The following is a 21,822-nucleotide window of genomic DNA, read 5'->3' as shown; positions in this document are numbered from 1 at the left end:
CCATAGTTGTGCAGACAGAAAACTGACACCCCATGCCACCAAAATGATTTCACTGACTGGTGCTTTATCGAGCTTCTCTTATCGTTATGTCTTGGTGATCATAAGTCCCAGAGGACCATAGAGCTACTTTCTCATGAGAGATGAAAAACTTAAAGGGTCATATGATGCGTGGCCATGAGGTACCCATGTGGTGTCCATTCCCAAGTCATTTTTGTGGTTGCACCCTTGATCTATTCAAATATTTGGTGAAAAGTATCAAGCATGCTCTTTCTTGGAAAAGGCAATGAGCTATAGGTGGATGTCCTGCTGAATGTTGTAACACTTTTAATATTTTAAATGTGAATCCTGACAGATATAACAGAGGCTGTTGCACAGTGGAACTGTAATGAACTGATGGAGATGGCTGCATCACTACACATAAGGCACCTGATGGAGATGGCTGCCACCCAGTCTTGTGTGTGGCAGCCTTCTGCATTGACAAACTGAGAATGCGAGTTCACATTCTTCGACTCAAGAGGAGGGAGTGACAAATACCCTGGTGGAGTGTGGCAGACGTTTATCCTCACACGACAGCGGAGTCAAATTCTCACAAGCTATCTAGAGATTATGATCTCTGCAGCTACCTCTGGTTGGTCCTTCTTTGTTGGTCGTGATACCTTCTTTTGCCATCCATAGGGAAAAGAACTTCCCTTCTCTCCTGGATAGAGTTCAGGAGAAACACAGGGTGGATGTCACTAAATGATGGGACTGCTCTCTGTCACATGCAGGATCTCACCACAATATCTCCAGAAATACCATAGAGTATTTCCTGAGACTTTGTCCTGATAGAGGGTATTACAAATTAACTTAGCTGCAGATTGGGTGCCTAGTCCTTTTGAACAATGCTGTTGCTGTGGTTCCTGAGTGTGGTTGAACACATATTCTTTAAGTGAGTGTTAAGCTCTAGAACTATATGCATCACTGACCAAGCTGTTCCCATATAGCTAACACTAGCATCTACCTGAAAGCATGTAAGTTGCCCAGATATGGAAAAACCAATCCAGCCAATTACTGTCCTAAAAACTCCATAGGTGAGGAAAGAGGACATCCCTTGATATCAAGGTAGCATTTCACCAAATGTTGTGCCCAAGAGCCCTAGCAAAACTGGAGTTGATTGAAGTCACACCTTGCAAGAAGAAGGATGGTTCTGATTGGTTGGAGGTCAATTCTCTCTGTCCCAGAACGTCACTGTACCCAGACTGTATCACCTTCAGCTTCTTCATCATTGATATGCCCTCCATTGTAAGGTCAGAAGTGAGATGTTTACTGATGGTTGTACAATGTTCAGCTCCATTTGCAATTTCTCAGATACTGAAGCCAAACATGTCCAAATACAGCAATACCTGGTCAACATTTGGTCTCGGACTGATAAGTAGCAAGTAACTACTGTGACTTGCAAGTGCCAGGCAATGACTATCTCCTACAAGAGTGAATCTAGCCATTACCCTTGACTTTCAATGGTATTAGCCATTAAATCATCCAATAATTAGCATTCTGGGATTCCCATTGACCAGAAACCCAACTGGACTAGCTATTAAAATACTGTGGTCCCACGAACATGTCAAAGGCTGGGCAAGTAACTCACCTTCTGTCTCTCCAATACCTTTGAACATCTACAAGACATAAATCAGGAGTGTGTTGGAAAATTCCCTACTTCATGCATGAATTCAACTCCAACTACACTCGAGAAGCTTGTCACTATCCAGGACAAAGCAAGTAACTTGATTGGCACTCCATCCATTCCCTTCCTGATACATAGTGGTAACTGTGTGTACCAATTACAAAGTGCAGTGCAGTAACTCACTAAGGCTCCTCTAGCAGCACTTTCAAGCCTGCAAAATTTCTCATCTAGAAAGAGTAGGGTGGCAGTTTCATGGAAACACCGCCACCTACAAATTCCCCTACAAGCCACACCCCCAGAATTATATATATTGCTATTCCTTCATTGTCATGAGTTCAAAATCCTGGGGCCGCCTCCCCAACAGCACTGAGTATGCCCATAGTTCCCAAGGACTGCAGCGTTTCAAGAAGGCAGCTTGCTGCTACCTTCTAAAGGCAAATAGGGATGGTCAATAATTGCTGACCCAGTCAGTGATGCACACATCCCATGAATGAATAAAACCAAATTGTTAAATGTGCTGTCTATGTTTGCAAGTCAAGAGTCAGATTAATTGTTATGGCTGTTTGACATCATGACTGCAACATTTGGGAGTCTTTTCGTGAACGCTTCCTCAGCTTGTGATGCTATGTTAGTTGGGGCTGTGGCAGTCTGCAGGTCACCTGGAGCTTTTCGATTCTCTGTTACACCATCTCCAGAAATGCTCCGGATCAGAGTTTTGCACTACAAGGTTTCAATTCTGAAGCATTGATGGCAGCTAATATGTTTCTTCCATAACCATTTTGAATGATTCAATGCTATTGTTTATTTTTTGATTTTAATTAACTATTCAGAATCATTCGCTTCTCAGTATTTTGCATGTGTATGTTTCATTCCTGCTATGCTACTGTTTTAATTTGAGCCAACAAAAACATTGATGGCAAAAGTTCAGTGGCAAAAATACATTGGTGGAACAGCAGTGGATAGAATGTGAGTGTGATGCAAAAATTTTAATATATAGTGCAGTTTGCTCACACTGGAGAATATTTTATCATAAGTAGTTTTCACAAGCAGTAGAAAATGGGGAGTGAAGGTATATTGAAGTGGACAAGTGGGAGTTTCTGTTTTTTTACAATATTTGGGGATATTGTGAAATAAATGTTGGCTGCAGTCTTGGAGCTCCAGAGTAAACTGTTTCCTTCGGCTGTAGCCATAGTATTTTTGGAGCAACTACATGATATTGCTTTAGAATAATTTAAAAATATTCTGAGCAGTTCGAAGCAATTGAATACAACAGAGTTGTAACTGTTCCATTTCTTTAATTGCACTGTACCTGATTAGATTTTGTTTTTTGCTCAAGTTGAAGTTATTTTAAACAATTATGAAGTTATTGAACTTTTTTTTTACATCTGGAGCTGAACAACAGAACCCTGAGTACACAGCTGGGAAACATTTCCGGCACAACATTTTATTTTCTTTATGTTCTTTAGCCATGATCTTCCCACACTTAATGCTACTAAAATTTAAAACAGATCTTGATCAAAGAATGCTTTTCGATTTTCCTTAACCACTTCCAAAGGAAATACTTGCATCAGCTGAAGACCAGAAAAAGCATTTACTAAATTAAATGTGTGTGTAGACTGGCTTGTCTAAATGTTATTTTCAAAAGTATCAAAAGGTGCTCATATGAATTGTATTTTTGAATATTATTTGGATGATGGTTTTAAGCATTTATCTTGAGAAGGAGAATTATAGTTTTAATGAATTCAAACAGTATCTTGAAGGATTCTTCAGAAGCAACTGCCGACATGACTAGCTGTGCCTCTAATATCCTTGTATTGCAAAAATGTGCTTTATTCATAAAATATCTTTATATTCATACAGTTACTGAAGCAGTTCTGTGCAGCTTTTGCACATTAAGAATAAACTATTCTGTTCTTTTTTTACAAAATATACTTTATTCATAATAAAGTATAATAATAATTCATAATTATTCTTGATATATTCACCATTATTGAAACATTTCTGTATAGTCTTTGCAAATGAAACAAACAAACAAACAAAAAAGTTTGACATTTCCTACACTTTTAAGAAAAAAAAGCCCTGAGGCATTCCTTACTGATGGTGTTGGTGAGAAGGTCTACCAGGATTGGATTTTTGGGTGCCCATGACAAATTCAGGTTGAGGCTGAAAGTCACTGGCCGAGGAACACCCACTTGCACCTTCCAGCATGCTGGAAATAGAAAGTACATGATGGGGAAGAAAATGGCTGTGCCCACATTCTGAGTGGGTGGGGAAGAGACTTGACCTGTGAGAGAGTGGGATGAGAGAGTGACCCCATCAAGTCAGGGCTTTTAGAGGCAGGGAACATTGCACAAAGACCCATGTACTGTACATGACACAGACCTACAGTGTCCCTCATCCCTGAATACTCTGGTGTATTTGCCTCCTTTGTGTACTGCACCTCCCTGCCTCAGACACTGCTGATTGGGAGCTACACTTTTGGACAAAGAGTGTGAGAGAAGATGGATGTTGTATGAGAAGGGCCATATATATCAGCACCACCTAAAGCCTAAACAGAGAGACTAATGACCAGATGCAAGGTTGAATCTGTGACATTTATACAGAAATGCAAAATCAATTATAATTCTGTGACACCCATGCCTTCAATAGATTTTCTTCCTCCTCTCCCTCCCACTGCATCTTGATTTATTCCCTGGATTCCATAGCTAGGATGGAGGAAATATCCTTGGCTGTGGAGTCCATTGGGTAAAAACAATGACTGCAGATGCTGGAAACCAGATTCTGGATTAGTGATGCTGGAAGAGCACAGCAGTTCAGACAGCATCCAAGGAGCAGTAAAATCGATGTTTCGGGCAAAAGCCCTTCATCAGGAATAAAGGCTCAGAGCCTGAAACGTGGAGAGATAAGCTAGAGGAGGATGGGGGTGGGGAGAAAGTAGCATAGAGTACAATAGAGTACAATAGGTGAGTTGCAGTGGGAGAGGAACTCCCTGAGATTCTTGGAGAGAGAGGAGGAAAACTTCTTCAAGGCAGGCATCCTTGCAAGAGGATTTGCAGTAGGGTTAAAATCAACTCGGTAAAAACAATGACACTGTTTTTACCTAGTCATTGTTTTTACCGAGTTGATTTTAACCCTACTGCGAATCCTCTTGCAAGGATGCCTGCCTTGAAGAAGTTTTCCTCCTCTCTCTACAAGAATCTCAGGGAGTTCCTATACCACTGCAACTCCCTATTGTACTCTATGCTACTTTCTCCCCACCCCCACCCTCTTCTAGCTTATCTCTCCACGCTTCAGGCTCTCTGCCTTTATTCCTGATGAAGGGCTTTTGCCCGAAACGTCGATTTTACTGCTCCTCGGATGCTGCCTGAACTGCTGTGCTCTTCCAGCACCACTAATCCAGAATCTGGTTTCCAGCATCTGCAGTCATTGTTTTTACCGAGTTGATTTTAACCCTACTGTGAATCCTCTTGCAAAGATGCCTGCCTTGAAGAAGTTTTCCTCCACTGTGGAGTCCATTGGCCTGGAGGCTTGGTTGGGCAATCTTTGCGGGGGTGGGGGGGGTGGACTTGTTTCTGCATGGTCCAGATATGATGAGGACCTTCTTGCCAGATGCATTGACCTACCTTGGCATCAACTTCCAAGGGTTGGCAGTGGGCAGGCATGGTGGTGGGATGGTCTTGACTATCACTGGAGTGAGTTGCAAGGAGATCTCTGAGGGGCCTGTGACTGAGGGTATCCTGGCACCACTCTGACTCCTTGTGAAGAAGGGAGTACATTCCAGGTTCCCCAGACCCTTGGAACCAATGATTGGGTGATTGCAGATGTATGTGCACCTCTCCAGCAGACTCAGAGGGGCTAACCGTGGAGGCAGTCACAAACTTGAACATGACCCTACAGCATTGCTGTAGCTTCGAGACATTGTAGCTTGAGGCCCATTTTCTCCCACACTCCCTGTCTGCTGCTCCTATTCCACCCTGTGTAAATCTTTGATTGCTGACACCACAGGGTGTCGGTTCCTGGGCTCTGGCCAGCAACGGAACGAGGTGCTCAAAAACCTGCACTCCCAAATTTCCTTAGCCTAATATTCTCAGCATCTGCTATCAGCATTTTGCATCCATTATTGCTGATGTTTTTGCTGAAAACTCGCTTCTCTCATCCTCTAAGATTGAAGATGTGGCTCCTGGCAGAGCCAGGCCACTTCCCCACTTCGGTGGACATGCCGAATGTAACCACAAGATGAAACAGTGAAGATGTTACACTTGGTGATTTGAAGTTGTGTGTAATGAGTGAGACTGACATTGCAAGGAGACAGGATAGGGCCAACCAGAGGAGGATCCACACACAGGCCCATTGGAAATTTCCTGTCAGGAAAGTCCAGAGATAGCTGGTCTCTCCAGCTCCCATCCACCTCTCTCTGAACCTTGGAGATTCACATTCTGGAGAGTCAACTTGCCTTTGTCAGTAGCAGTCCCGGCCTCCTGTGGGAGCCAGAACTCTGTTGCTAGCGGGTGGAGGGTGGAGGAACATAATGTCACCCACCCCTTCACCCTTACAGGTTTAGTCCTCCCTATTGTGGAGAAAGGGAGGAATGGAGTGCAGTGAAAATGGATGGCCTCACTTTTAGTGCTGGTGCAGATGAGGGAGTGAGAGGTGTTGCAGAGGCCTTACAGCTTTAATCATGTGGAGATTTGGAGGGGAGAGGACTGGGCACAGGTCAGGGAAGATGCTCCGGTCAATTGCAAGAGTGGCACTCCAAGAGCCTTGGTGGGTGCAGTGGCAAAGATGAAGTGAGGGTGAGGTGGCAGAGAATCGTAGAATCCCTACAGTGTATAAGCAGGCCATTCGGTCCATTATGTCCACACTAACCCTCTGAACAGCATCCCTCCCAGACCCACCCCTATCACTGTAACCCTGCACATCCCTAGACACAAGCAATTTAACATGGCCAATCCATACAACCTGAACGCCTTTGGACTAGAAACTGGAGTATTCAGAAGAAAATCCTGCACACAGAGGGAGATGTGGAAACAGACAGCTGCCTGAGGGTGAAATTGAACCCAGGTCCCTGACACGGTGAGGTAGCAGTGCTAACCACCAAGCCACTGTGCCATTGTGCACATTTCTGTGGTGCAGCGGAGGAGGTCATTGAACTTCTTCTAGCACCTATGGCTGTTCCTTTGCACCTTTGAGACTGTACTGGCCCATGTGGTGACCTTAGACCAGGCTGCCAGGCATTTTTGCAGTTGCTTCCTCTGCCTGCCCTCCTGGCAACCCTTGTTTGCATCACGTGTTGGATAAGGACCTGCAGCCCCTTGTTGGCCAATAATAGTGGTGTGTTCCCCTTCTCAGACATCTTCAGAAAACCTCCTTGAGCAAACAGGTTGCCCTCGGAGTGCCAGTGCTTGTCCATGTGCCCAGTGGACTTTTAAAGTTGACACGGGCACAATCGATGGAAGTGTGCTGAGTGGTTCTGGGAATGGTGCGTGGTGAGATGGGTCCAGACGGATGCCGTAGGGGTGAGGTAAGTTGATAATGCTACGAGTTTGGTAAAATATGGTGAGAGAATTCGCTCAGTCTCACATCAAGAAACCTTTTAAAAGATCCCAGTGCAACTCAGACCAAGCCAAAAAAAATTTAAGATTTGTTCCACAGTCTCCACGTAGGCAAAATGATGGCTATTACTTACAGTAATGTCATGAACAACTGCATCTGTGATGCACAACTTTGTGAAGATGAGTTTAGTTTTCTCACCTCTTGTCACAAGCCTTCATGGAACAGTCAGAGAATTATTTTGAAGAAGTAGGTTGTTACATTGTTATAGGCAAGAAGGCCAAGGGAGCAGGCAGGATTGGAGAATTTACAAAACGCAAACAGATCAGCGATTTGATTGGTCCACTAGACTTGATTTGTGTCTATGTCCCTAGGTTAGCTCAGTCTGGAAGCTGTGTCCTTCCGGGATTGAGCAGTGGTGATAGCACTGTCCACAGAGGACAGTATCCTGTCACTAGGTCACCCTTTACTTACACAAGGAGAGTCCCTGACTGTGACCTAGCTACCTCACAGCCAGCTGTCACAGTGAACAGAGCCCCTGATGCTCTTGTTCTCTTTTTCTTTTACTTTTAGGAGTGAGGCACAGTGAAAGGTGTTGTGGTTCTGTTCGCCGAGCTGGAAGTTTTTGTTGCAAACGTTTCGTCCCCTGGCGAGGCGACATCATCAGTGCTTGGGAGCCTCCTGCGAAGTGCTTCTTTGATGTTTCCTCCGGCGTTTATAGTGGTCTGTCCCTGCCGCTTCCGGTTGTCAGTTTCAGCTGTCCGCTGTAGTGGTTGGTATATTGGGTCCAGGTCGATGTGTTTGTTGATGGAGTTTGTGGATGAATGCCATGCCTCTAGGAATTCCCTGGCTGTTCTCTGTCTGGCTTGCCCTATGATAGTAGTGTTGTCCCAGTCGAATTCATGTTGCTTGTTGTCTGCGTGTGTGGCTACTAAGGATAGCTGGTCGTGTCGTTTCGTGGCTAGTTGATGTTCATGTATGCGGATTGTTAGCTGTCTTCCTGTTTGTCCTATATAGTGTTTAGTGCAGTCCTTGCATGGTATTTTGTACACTACATTCGTCTTGCTCATGTTGGGTATCGGGTCCTTCGTTCTGGTGAGTTGTTGTCTGAGCGTGGCTGTTGGTTTGTGTGCCGTTATGAATCCTAGGGGTCGCAGTAGTCTGGCAGTCAGTTCCGAGATGCTCCTGATGTATGGTAGTGTGGCTAGTCCTTTTGGTTGTGGTGTGTCCTCGTTCTGTGGTCTTTCTCTTAGGCATCTGCTGATGGAGTTGCGTGGGTATCCGTTTTTGGCGAATACCTTGTATAGGTGTTCCTCTTCTTCTTTTTGCAGTCCTGGTGTACTGCAGTGTGTTGTGGCCCTTTTGAATAGTGTCCTGATGCAGCTTCGTTTGTGTGTGTTGGGGTGGTTACTTTCATAGTTTAGGACTTGGTCTGTGTGTGTGGCTTTCCTGTATACCTTTGTAGTGAATTCTCCGTCTGGTGTTCTCTGTACCATCACGTCTAGGAATTGGAGTTGGCTATGCTTTTCTTCTTCTCTCGTGAATCGGATTCCTGTGAGTGTGGCGTTGATGATCCGGTGTGTTTTTTCTATTTCCGTGTTTTTAATGATTACAAACGTGTCATCGACATATCTGACCCAGAGTATGAAACTGGAAAGCAACAACACCCCCAGATTCTATGGATTACCTAAAGTACACAAACCAGACATCCCACTCAGACCCATAGTATCACTACCAGGGACACCATCATACAAACTGGCCAAAGAACTACAACAGAAACTGAAACACCTGATCAGCGGATCCAAACACTCTATACAATCAACACAGGAATTTTTGGACATCATCAGAAATATACACATAGACAAAGAAGAAACCATGATATCATTCGACGTGACGGCACTGTTCACTTCGATTGACAAAACCCTAGCTAGAGAAACAATAGCCAACCTACTGGACATACAGAACAGAAAACAGGACGCTGAACCTATCAACAAACACGGCATACTTAAACTACTGGACTTGTGCCTCACAACACACTTCACATTCAACAACCAGATTTACGAACAAATCAACGGAACACCCATGGGATCACCAATCTCGGGACTCATAGCAGAGGCAATTATGCAAAGGTTAGAACAAACAGTCCTACCACAAATTCAACCCAAATTCAATCCAAACGAGAAGGTATGTGTTGATTAAACTGGAAACAATGAGTCCTTGCTGGAAGTTCCAGTGGCTCCTGCAGCATTTCTTCAGGAGATGAAAGACAGATAAGCTCCAAACATCGGGTGTGTATCATGGGCTTCAGGTGTTAATTATTGCTCTGTTTGTAAAGGATTGCCTTTGTGTTTGTTGCAGATTAAAGCTGATTCATCATTTCCAAGCCCATGCAACAGTCCACACATTTCGATCATGGGCAGAGGTTGGATTTCCTTCCCTTGTCAGACTTTAAAGTTTACCCATTTACTCAAATTGTCTTCTGTGTTGGAGATTTCTGGGCGGGCGCCTCTGTCCAGAATCTGTCTTGAGATCCTGAATCCAGTAGCAGAGAGAAACTTTGTCAAAATCGGCAGTCCTTTTGTAGATTGAGTGTGGTGTGTTCTGTGATATAAATATACAGAATAGTTGCTGCAAGAGGGGATATGTGCAAAGTGAATGTAGGGTTAGGATGGCAGTGGGTTAAGGTGTTAGGTGGGTAGGATGGAATTGTGTTAGGTATGTGAATAATCAGGATCTAGTTGATGGGGTAGTAGAAAATGGTCAGGGGGAATGTAGTTGGCGAGGTGTGTAGTGAATTAGCCATTTAGTTTAATGGTTACCCAGAAATCAAATGTTTCCTGGATAAGTATTATTAATGGAATCAGACCTCTGAGTTCCCCCATTTTAAGGGTCTTTATTGGAGGGTTACAGACACGGCAGAATTGCTTATCGGAATTGTCAATTTCCTGGGCAGTTACCAGAGACGCTGTTGCATTTGGGAATCTGCATGATCATAGAATCCCTACGGTGTGGAACCCACCTACACCCACCCTCACCCTGTCCCTATAACCCCACATTGTCCATGTTTAATACACCTAGCCAGCCCATCCCTGGACACTATGGGCAATTTAGCGTGGCCAATCCACCTAACCTGCACATCTTTGGATTGTGACTCCGGAACACCCGGAGTAAACCTGCATATGCGTAGGGAGAATGTGCAAACTCCATGCAAACAGTTCCTCAAGAGTAGGATCAAACTTAGGTCCCTGGCACTGTGAGGCATCAGTGCGAACGACTGATGAACCATGCCAAGTGCAATTCCGATCTACACTGTAGAAATTGCTCCCTAACCATTGGAACATCTGCAACATTGCTCCAAACACACTGTGTTAGCTTTGGTTGCAATTGGTTACAATTTGGTTACACACTTAGTTACAATTGCTGTGCATCTGTCTCACAAGTGCTACGCCAGGGGAGCTCACAATCACTTCTATTGTGGAATGCCTTTGATTCCTATGCATTGGGTAAGTACATGTTGTGGCCTAAGTCCCATTCTCATTTAAATTGTAGTTTATGTAAATTAATATGTCCATGGAAAGAAAAATAAAAGAACCTTAGCTAATGTTCATATTTGAACAAGGAATAATTTTGTCGTTTTAAATACATTCAAAAACTGCAGTGAGTTATAAATTTGTTTCAGGAAGAAAATGTTATATATTAAATGTTATATGTTAAATATTGACATTATCTGTTTTGTTTTATAATTCCTTGAGATAAAAGCTACAACAAAAATAGATAGGTTATGTTTAAGGCTTTGAGTTTGTTTTCATTATATCTACTTTGTTCTTGATTCATGGAAGCTCTTTTACCTCGACTCTGGAAGGTCTCGGGGTTCAAGCTGCGGACAGGCTTGTGAGACTATAATGTTGGCTGACTTTTCAGTGTACTAGTGTGGGAATACTGCACTGGTGCTCTCACTTAGATAACATGTTAAACTGGAGTCTGTTCACCTGCTAAATTGGATTCAAACAATCCCATGCGAACAATGCTCCCTTAGGGCTGTCTGTGACTGGATGGCCATGTAGCATCTCATAAATTCCCACACAGGTCGAGTGCAAGTCAGCCGCTCGAAGTTATTCCACGTGCCTGACAGCACAAACCAAATTATAGTGCTCTCATGCTCAAAGGATTTGGCCATGCACAATAAGCAAAGCAGGGTGAGCAAGTTGCAAATTACGGGGGAGGAGTTCTAGCATTCATCCTTCAAGAACACTTCCAGAACAGATCAGTCTGTCATTTATCTTGCCATTTATGAAATCTTGCTGTGCAGAAGTTAATTCCTGTATTTTCTATATTGTAGCAATATTATAGCAGTGATATTGAGCTGAGCTTTCATTCTAGAAGTGGATAACAGCAGTTGGGGGAATTTCTGATAGTTATCTCTCAGGAGTCTCAGGAGACAGTTGTCTTTCTCTTAAGAGATAGTGCTTTCAAAGGTGGGGATTTTTATCCTGTGCATGACAAAAAAATGTTGGATGGCAGTCCCAGGGGCTGCTGAGTATGAGAGATGGGTTGTTCAAAAAGCCAGCCTGTCAGAGCTCTTAGAAGCACACACACACACACAATGATCACCCCATCCAGCTTTTCTGAAGAACTTTGGGTCTCCATGGCTGCAGCTCAAAGGAGATGGTGGCACAGTGCCAGTGTCACTGCGCTAGTCATCTATAACTCTTACTGAATATTCTGGCATTATGGGTTTGAATCTCACCATGGCAAACGCTGAACCTTGAATTCAATAAAAATCTGGAATAAAATGCGCACTGAATGGCCACTGCGTAAACGATGTTGATTGTTGTAAAACCCATCTAATTTACTGATGTCCTTTAGAAATGGAAATCCACCATCCTTACCTGGTACAGTAAACATACGACCCACAGCAATGTAGTTGACTCTTAAACTGCTCTCTGGACATTTAGGGATTGGCAATAAATCCTGGTTTAGCCAGCTATGCCCACCTCCCATGAACAAAATGATTGTACCATTTGCCATCACATTGTCAGCTGGATTCTCACCACAGTTCATTATAGTGCAAGATCCATCTGGCAGATTTGCCACTACCATCCTTTTTCCTGATAGAGGTCTAGCTGGCCTGTTTGATCTAGTGTAGCAGAAGAAAGTGACCTGGTAGACTACTGAGAACATGCTCTGACAAGATGTAACTTATTGCATGATAACAAGTGAGTTTAAGTTATATTGGAACATTGTTCTGAGACTATGAGGGAGACCATGAGGTGAGATCTTACTCATTCAAGATCCAAAGCTTTTACCGCTGCCCAGGTTCATATGGCATCATCATATTGGGCAGTACTTGATGTACTCCTCAGCATTCAACTTTTAGTCACTCTTCTACAACATCTACTACACTTGGAAAATCTTTCAAAGGGATCATCACTTGGACAAATATTTCAAGGGAGCTTCCAAAATGATTTTGAGAAATAATTGAGGAGAAGCTACTGTTTCCATTTTCTCTCTCACAATGCACCTGTTTCCCATAGAAACAGCTCTAAAATAAAAAGCAAAGAGCTCAAAAATTTTCAAAAACTGCAATGTTCATTATGACTGACTGCATCCAAGAAAACAGCTAATCAGTGTCCGCTTCAGGTTAAACTTTTGTGTCAAAGACAACCACAAGGCTCTAAAATGTGCTTTCTTTCATCTTACTTTGTATTGGGTATGATTACGTTTCCACTTAACTGTATGGCTGTGTGCATATGTGTACCAACACCATATCCTTTGCGAATTGATACAGTTGTTTTATTATTGATTCAAAAATATGTTGTTATTGGTTCATTATTGCTCACAGCAAAAATAATTAGCACCATTTTCAATTGGTCAGCATGGTGGTTCAGTGGTTAGCACTGCTGCATCACAGCGCCAGAGATCTGGGTTCAATTCCATCCTTGGCCAACTGGCTCTGTGGAGTTTGCATGTTCTCCTCGTGTTTGCATGGATTTCCTCCGGGTGTTCCGGTTTACTTTCGCAGTCCAAGAAATGTGCAAAAAACATGCTAATTTGACCATAGTGTCCAGGGATGTACATGCTAGGTGAGTTAGCCAGGGGAACTGCAGGATTTCAGGGATAGGGTAAGGGGGGTGAGTCTGTGTGGAATGTTGTTCGGAGGGTCAGTGTGGACCAGATGGGCCAAATGGCCTGCTTTCACGCTATAAGGATTCTATGATTGGAGAGGTACTGTTTAATGCAAAGAGAGTTGGAACCTTTGGTTCAAACAGAGTCAACTCAGTTCCCCCTTCTTACCTGCTTGCAACATTCTGTACATCTCTTTAATTGAACTGCAGGGAGACAACGCTAATGTTCTAACTTCTAGAGGTATCACATAAATTACATGTTCCCCACTGATATATGCCTGTACTGATCTGTAATTCGCAACTTGTTTAAAAATTCTTCTCCAATTTGCAGAGTTCAGCAGCAATTAGTTCTTTTTAATAAATTTACTAATGTGCTAATTTTTAAATTTAGGTCCTTACTGAAAGCCAAGAACTGCAGGGATTATTTCTATTAGTGCTATGAGCTCTGTGTAATCGTGTTTCACATGTCAGAGGCATAGTGCATGCAGCTGTCTGTGGATTGCAAAACTGTTAAAAACATATTTGCCAAAATGTTCGACTTGCTGTACCAATAGAAACAACATCTGTTATATTTGAGGTGATGCCATTATTCCTGGCAGAAGCGCAAAACAACCCTAGTACCAGCATTCTATCTCAATTCTCATTGAATGCTGCCAGATTGGATTTGACTGTCAATGCAACAAAGTCATTTTTTTTTCTTTAATGGCTGGACTTCTCATGCAGTCAGAGTAATTATTTTACTTAGATAGTACAACTTGCTTGCAAAAAAAACAAAACCTGAAAGTCTTACGATTGGGTAAGAGTAGTTAACTAAACATGAACTGGGATAAAAGCGGTGACTGGAAATTTGGAGTAAAAACAGAAATTGCTGGAGAAATTCAGATCTGGCAACAATTTGTGGAGGGAGAAAAACAGGGTTCATGTTTTGTGTTTCATATGGCATTTTATCAGCTGAAATCAAAATGTTAACTCTTGTTTCTCTCACCATAGGTGTTGTCAGTCTCCTGAATTTCTTCAGCACTTTGTTTTTTTATGAAAGGGATTAATGGTTTTGCATATGTGATATAATCTTTCAAAAAGCAATGTTAGTATGAAGCATTCCAGAATGCAGTGTACCAATCAAATAATGCAGTTGTCATCAAGAAGAAAAAAGACAATATATAATCTTGCATAAAACAAGTAAATAAAATATAACTGTTAGATGTAGCACTTCTTTAACACAGAGGATTATGTGAGAGCATGCTTAACAATTTCCCACATATCATATAGAATCGTAGAACACACTAATCATGGGCAGTAAAAAGGAACACATTAATTCTGTTTGTGAAACTATTTCACTCTATGGTTATATATGTAATTCTTTTGCAGCTGAAGCACTAGTAGAACAAAGGTTTTTTTTTGAATTAAGTATTGCTTAATTTTAGATTAGATTAGATTCCCTACAGCGTGGAAACAGGCCCTTCGGCACAATCAGTCCACACCGACCCTCTGAAGAGTAACCCACCAAGACCTATTTCCCTCTGACTAATGCACCTAACACTATGGGCAAATTAGCATGACCAATTCACCTGACCTTAATGATAAAAGTTTTCTTCAGTTTAGTGAAATAAAAGTTATTATTGAGAAGTTGTCTTTTAACACAAGTTATTTTGTTCTTTTCAGGGTTGTTTCCGGCTGTGCTAAACCTTGCCAGCATGGCTGATATTACTTCCAATGCTACCTGTGGTCAAAATGGGTCTGAAATGTACTGCAAGCTGGTGGAACATGTTCCTGGGCGACCATTTAGGAACCCACAGTGCAGGATCTGTGATTTGAACAGTAGAAATCCGAAGGGTATGTAACACTTGTTTTTAATGGAGACAGACTTCAAGGAATTGTTGATTTTCAAATTATTACTGTCTGGGATTTTTCCTGTTGACTGCACTTATGGTGTACTCTGTCATCATTCAGAAGGGAGGGAGACACTGCTTGCTCTTTAACTTTTACACAGAGATTTGATTTGAAAATCAGCAGCAACGTCTTTCCTCCCTTCAGAACATTGAAACTGATAAGCTTTAAAGACTTTGTTTGGATATTTGAATGAACTATTATTTTATGACTGTCATAGAGTCAAAATATAAAATTGATCTGTGTAACAAAACTGGATCTGCAAATGGATTGCAGCTGTTTTATTACAGTGAATATCATAGGACTTATGATATTTTGGATCACAATAACAGGATTTTTCTCTTTATAATGGAGAGCACTAGAGTTTCAATTTTTTTTCTGTCTGAACAGGCCCTGGTTAAGCTGTACCCTGTCAACAAACCATTCATTTTCTCTTTAGTTCCTGAAAATTCTCCCTCTGATAGTAACCAATGAATGTAAATGTTATGATCAGTTTCCCCTACTTTAGGCATTGTGATTCTATTTCTACCCAGAACCCTTTCAGTCCAATTCTGCATGTAGGCAAAGGGCAATTTTTGCCAATTTATTGGAGACCATTGTAACAACTCCCCAGTGGATTGAATTGAGTTTTCACCATTCCAACAAAGTGGGAATATTACTCATTCTTTGGATCCCCTGTGCAGCCTGAAATCACAGAATTCTCTTCCAACGTCTCTCTTCTACTGTTCAGCTCAATGACTTTGCTCTTGCTTGGTTTCAGCACATGGACTGCAGTGGTTCAACAGGCAGCTCCCCGTCAAATTGGCTGCATGTTGGGCATGGGCCTATCCTGCTACCCACTATAACACAGTGTCAATAGAGTGAAGGTACACACTTCAGGGTCTGACTTGAGCCATGGACTCATGACCCATTTACCTGTGGATGCATTGCTGACGACTCATTCATTAGTTCATCTGCCATTTTTCTTGCCCAGAGATGGCTGTCAAATTTGACACAGGCATCAAGATTTACACTGCATTGGTTCTAAGGCCGATATGTCCTTCCTAAGATCTGGTGCCCAGAGCTGCTCCCCTGTATGACAGGGGCGGAGCTGATCAGTATATTGTATAGCTGCAACATAACTTCAATACCAGCTGGATGGAAATTTTGGCATTGTGTTACTCTTTGATGTTGACCACATTTCCCACCAGTTTTGAATGCTGTTCGCATTTCTTCTACAGAACGACATGAAATATCAAATGCAATTGATGGGACCAACAGATGGTGGCAAAGTCCCAGCATTCAAAATGGAATGGAGTATCATTATGTGATTATCACTTTGGACCTAAAACAGGTAAATTATATGACTATCAGTTCTATATTCATATTGAGAACTGAGATGAAAGGTTTGGATTGATAACATGGAACTTAACTGATGATTGGGCTGAATTTTCTCTCTCCATGGAGATGGTATTGGAGGTGGAGGTTTGGAGAGGGGTGGGGGAGATGAACAGGAAGCAGGATTGTCTATCAACATCACGGAGCTGGGCATCCAATTTATATGATTAAGGCCTGAATTAGAGATGGTTTTTGGACCATCTAGGCATTTTATTGCTGGTGGAAATGCCCCTTGCCACACGTGGATGCTGCCAGTTTATTGCATACTTCCTCAGTTACACACTGAAGGACCATTAAAACCAACCATCTGAAGGATGAAGGACCATCAGACCATCAAGCCTTATCCCAATAATGGGTTGGCAAGCAGGAAAGATAGCACCCAAGGCCCAAATGATTCCTCTGCAGGTATTTCATCTCTGCTCAGAGTGACCTACCAGCTTCAGCTCTCGCTACATTTCAGCCAGTTGTAGGTCCTGCAGCTCTTCCTACCTCAAGGCTGACCCTGGGAGTATTGGTCACTGCTGGGCTACACCTAGCCCCAGACACAGGCAGTGATGGAGACTTGCAGTTTTATTCATTGGGAAAGTTCTTTCGGAGTAGTTAGGTAGGACTAAGTGAGGGGAGAGGTGACATGGCGATAAGATGGCCAAGAATACTCTAGTTTCCACAACCAAAGTTATGGGGGTGGGGGGGCACCCCAGGCTCGTGATGAAATACCAGCAGACATGGGAGGCCCTCAAACATCCATTAATTGGTGAGTCAAGGGGGGGCTGCCTAGCACTGGTGACATGTGTAGGTAACGGTCATGGAAACCCCTCCACAATCCCATATGATCTTATGCCCAGCTTTATTTTGCAGCCCACCTTTGAAGTCACTGGGTAAGTTTGTGTTTCTGATCTTTGATCATTGACCTGAGACACAGGGCTGGCAGGCGGATTTGAAGTGAGCAACACTTAATACCTAGAAGATGCCCTTGCATCTGTCTACCTGCTCGTACTTAACCTGTGTGAAATTGGGCACAGGCAGGGGAGGCATTTCCTGGGTCAGCTGTCATTGTGCCTCAGCTCTTAAGTGATCAGTCATTGATCTCTATAAGTTCTTACTCCATGCCCTCTGGTAATTTACTCCCAGCAAGAGGAGGGTCATGACCAGTGGGAGGACTAGCAAAATCACCTGAGTTGTGGGGTATTAGGCAAGAAGTAGACAGCTTACTTGTGTATCCCCTGGGCCCAGTGGAAGCTTCTCTTCAAGATTATGCCCTGCTTTAATCCCCTCCTCTCTACTTCTCAGATTATTCCCCCTCTCCTCCTTCCCTCATGTGGTATCTCTGCAAAGCCCCTGACCTGTACTTACCTGGAGTCTCTTCTGTCTGGTGGGACTCCCTATTGCCCAGCTGCTCCCAGCAAGATCTTCTGGATTGAAGTGCTGCTGGTCAATCTAGCAGCTCTCCTCTGGCAGGAAGCAGCCAAAGTCTCACCTTCAAGCACTTCCTGATTCCATTATTCATTACTATGGGGTATCTGATGGGATTCTGGGTGGAATACATAACAAAATTTTAACAGGAAGTTTGGCATCTTCAGCCCTTGGAAAATCCAGGCCATAACCTCTGCTGGCCTCTCCAACGATGATGATAAGCTGGTTGGCTAGTTCTAGCATTTTCTATTTCAGGGTCTGTTATCCTGAGCTCCATCCCAGACTGTACTCTGGTGTCTTTGACTCTGCTTCAAACACAAAAAAACCGAGAGCTGTTCAAGGATGAGATGCTTCTGATTTACTGTGAGCCATTCAGTTTCAAGAGAGAAAAACACGTTTGTTGCACAAATTAATTATCCTGACAAGCTGCCCTTCCTTAAAATGAGGTTCTTCGTTATTATTAAAGTAGACCATTAGAATGACACTTTTTTTCAAATATATTTCATATAATGAAGTTCAGAAATTTGTCAATGACACAGAATTCCATTTCAAAACAGTTTCTTTTAATATAGAGAGGAAGTGGACAACAATATCTACTCTCTCTGGCGCAGCCATAAGTCAACTCTCTGGTAACATCTTAAAATAAAACAGAGTATAAAGGCAGAAAAATGAAGGAAGAAAGAAAAATGTTTTCATCTTTACAGTTCTTCTGATTAAGTGCTATGCTATGGGCCATGGGCCTGGTGGCCAGGCACGAGGCCACATTTCCATTGATGCCTTCACCACTATGAGTCCTCGATGGATCTCACCAATGCAGACACCACCAATGTCGCTGGCAGTCCAATATCGACTCTGCAGCTGCCATGAGGCTGCCTCAGGCCCACCTTGCTGATGCAGTGGATGCTGATGCTGCTGGGTCCCGTACTGGGCCCAAAGTCACCTCCACCTCCATTAATCTGTGCTGGATGCAGAAACCGCTGGGAACCTGATTCGCTCCAGCACCACCACAAATCCTCACTGCTGGGCCTACCTGAATCTGCGATGTTGAGCCTAGTCGAGTCTATGCTGGGCTCACTCACCACCACCGATGCTATCGTCACAACTGAGCTGTTCAACAAGATCTAAGTAAAATAGAGGAAGAAAATGAAAAGAAGAAATGAAAAATGAAAAGCAGACAGAGTGGATGAGCCCTGGGCTCAGAAATGCTACTCCACTGTCATCTTACCAGAAGAAACAGAGAGTAAAAGAGATGAGTATATTAAATGACAACAAATAATTGCTTGTGAGCAGGCCTTGTGGCATAATAGACAGGAGCTCTGGGTTCCAGCCCCACTTCAGGACCAGAAGGTGTGTGAATACTTTGCTAAACATAGTCATGGAGTAATCCAATGGAAGACCATGGTCACCAATGTCTGCTTAGGGCATGAAACGTGAAGGGTTGCATATATTGATTGAGCTCATAAGAAGAAATGAAAATATTTCTAGATTGTTCCTTGTGGAAGATAATGGAGAATAGAATGGAAGATAAGGAAGAGGTCACCAAGCATGCCTGGTATATGTGATCTTGGGATCTCTTGACTAGGGATCTGTTTGATGATTGCACTGAGATGAATATGATCATTCATTCTGATTCTCATTCAGTTCCTCTGTAAAAGAAAAATATCTGTTCAAAAACAGGAAAACTCCTGTGCTTCAATATAAGACTGTTTATTCCTAATGGGACAAAGCTATGGGCTATAATGGTACCTATCAGCAAGAAAGTTTGAGACTTCCTTGAAACATTGATGTGCTGCATTCTGTGTAGTTAATCTAGATGTTTTAATCTAATATGGACACATAACATGAATTAAACAAAGGTCAAAATTTATGTTTCATAATTTCCCAATTAAACACCCTACTGCTTTATTTCTATGCTTTGTGACTTCTGAAGGTAGTGATTCATTGTGGGGTTCAGGTCCATGATTACTGTGGCTCCTGACACTTTGCCCAAGGGCCATTTTTCAAGCTTGAATTTTTGCTGTGAGTGCTTCTGTTTAATTGACTTGACCATTATTTAGGTGCTTGCTGAGCACAAAAATTAATATGCTTAAAAATAATTGAAGTATCAATTAAAATAAAAAAGGACTGAAAAGCTGGCAGCACCTGCTTTGCTGCTAAGCTATTGCACAAATTGTGGCCAAGAATTTCCTCAGAGACAACACAACTTCAATGCCATAACTTAGTTGGTAAACTGGGATTCCGACTCACATCTGGCAGCGATTTCACGGGCTGGAAGTGGTTTTGAAGAAATTCTCATCCATTAACTTGAGCAGTGTAAATAAAAGCTGAGTTTTATATACGTGCTCATCATAAAGCTTTTTTCTTTGTTTACCCTGTTATTCTTTTTATTCAACTCTTTTGAAAATGCTGTCCCATTTTGGATTTGAAGACCAGCCATTCTGTGGTAAGATGTTCAAGTTTCCATTCCTTATGAATGACCTCAGTTTTGAACACAGATTTCTAATTGATTATTTGAATTGAACCCAATCCTGGTTTCATTTGGAGACTGAAATATCTCTTTGTGCTATATTAAGATGTTTGGCTGGATTTCACAGGGCACTGAGTTCCCCATGACCCGGCTGAAGGTTGATCAGGAACTCACCCACAAAACAGCTGGCTTCCCTACATCCATTTCCCTTCCAGTCTGGTATTAATTCACCCAGGGTGACACTTGCCCCCATCAATCAGATTGGCTGGATGGTCTTTATTTCCTGCAGCCCGGGTTTGAGTGATGGCCACTGCTGGAACGACAAGCGGTCGATGAAGAGTAGGAGGTGTGTCTGAAGGTGGGTCTGCTGTAGCGGTGGGTTCTGAATGGTTGGTCCCCCGGGGGGCAGGGTTTGAGATTGCCAGTCAGGAGAGTATGACCATTTGGGATGTGGCAGAGGAATTCCTTAAAATGAGTCAGCAGGGATTGTTACATTTCACCCTGCAGTTCCTATTGGAACTGGGTCATGGGAAAGCAGTCAGCAGCAGGAACTTTGATTTTTTTTTTCTCCTTTGCTTATCGACATCTCAAAGCCATCCTAATTGATATTGACAGCAAAGACTATAACCACAACCTTCAAAATCTGTACATTACAGTTTGAACTTATTTGGTACACTTACTGATCAAATTTGAAAGAATTTTGAAAAATAAAATTATAGTCCTTTCTTTATTATTCACCATCTGTTCATGAAACATAAGCAATTGTTTGGAGTGATAGCATTTCAAATTTCATTTTCAATCAAGTAATAATTAATAGAAAATAAAGTGTGGTGTCCAGAGTGAATGAATTCATCAGTTCTCACTTGCTTTTAAGACAAAATTGGTAGACAACAGGCAGATTTTTTCAGCTGAGAAGATATACGAGGAGTGAAGGTTAAGAAAATGACTTGACAATTTAAGCATAAAACACTTTTGTATTGAAAGTATATGCCATGTTTTAATGTCATTCGCCCTCCACCGCAGCTTTAGCAGAAAACTTATAAGTTAAATTTTTTTGCAGTGCGTGGGCAGCACAGTGGCACAGTTGTTAGCACTGCTGCCTCACAGTGCCGGAGACCCGGGTTCAATTCCCGCCTCAGGCGACTGACTGTGTGGAGTTTGCACGTTCTCCCTGTGTCTGCATGGGTTTCCTCCGGGTGCTCCGGTTTCCTCCCACAGTCCAAAGATGTGCAGGGCCAGGTGAATTGGCCATGCTAAATTGCCCATAGTGTTAGGTAAGGGATAAATGTAGGCGTATGGGTGAGTCGTGGGTCGGTGTGGACTTGTTGGGCCGAAGGGCCTGT

The 21,822-nt window shown here is 42.7% G+C and overlaps 1 protein-coding gene across 5 annotated transcripts in view; it reads left to right on the top strand.

Moving 5' to 3' along the window:
* lama2 (laminin, alpha 2) overlaps window positions 1-21,822 on the top strand; it is a 385,009-nt gene that overhangs the window by 84,743 nt on the left and 278,444 nt on the right. For all 5 annotated transcript variants that reach the window (XM_087980433.1, XM_087980426.1, XM_087980423.1 and 2 more), the window contains exons 2-3: window positions 14,998-15,168; window positions 16,443-16,555. In XM_087980433.1, the coding sequence (XP_087836559.1) occupies window positions 14,998-15,168; window positions 16,443-16,555 (284 nt within the window). The remainder of the gene's footprint in view (window positions 1-14,997; window positions 15,169-16,442; window positions 16,556-21,822) is intronic.

This window comes from Chiloscyllium plagiosum, unplaced genomic scaffold (assembly GCF_037043375.1).
Source record: "Chiloscyllium plagiosum isolate Xiang-an unplaced genomic scaffold, Cpla_swu_hap1 HiC_scaffold_3, whole genome shotgun sequence".
In the NCBI taxonomy this organism is placed as follows: Eukaryota; Metazoa; Chordata; class Chondrichthyes; order Orectolobiformes; family Hemiscylliidae; genus Chiloscyllium; species Chiloscyllium plagiosum.
The sequence above is the reverse complement of the archived record's forward strand: the minus strand, read 5'-3'. Positions and strand labels throughout refer to the sequence as shown.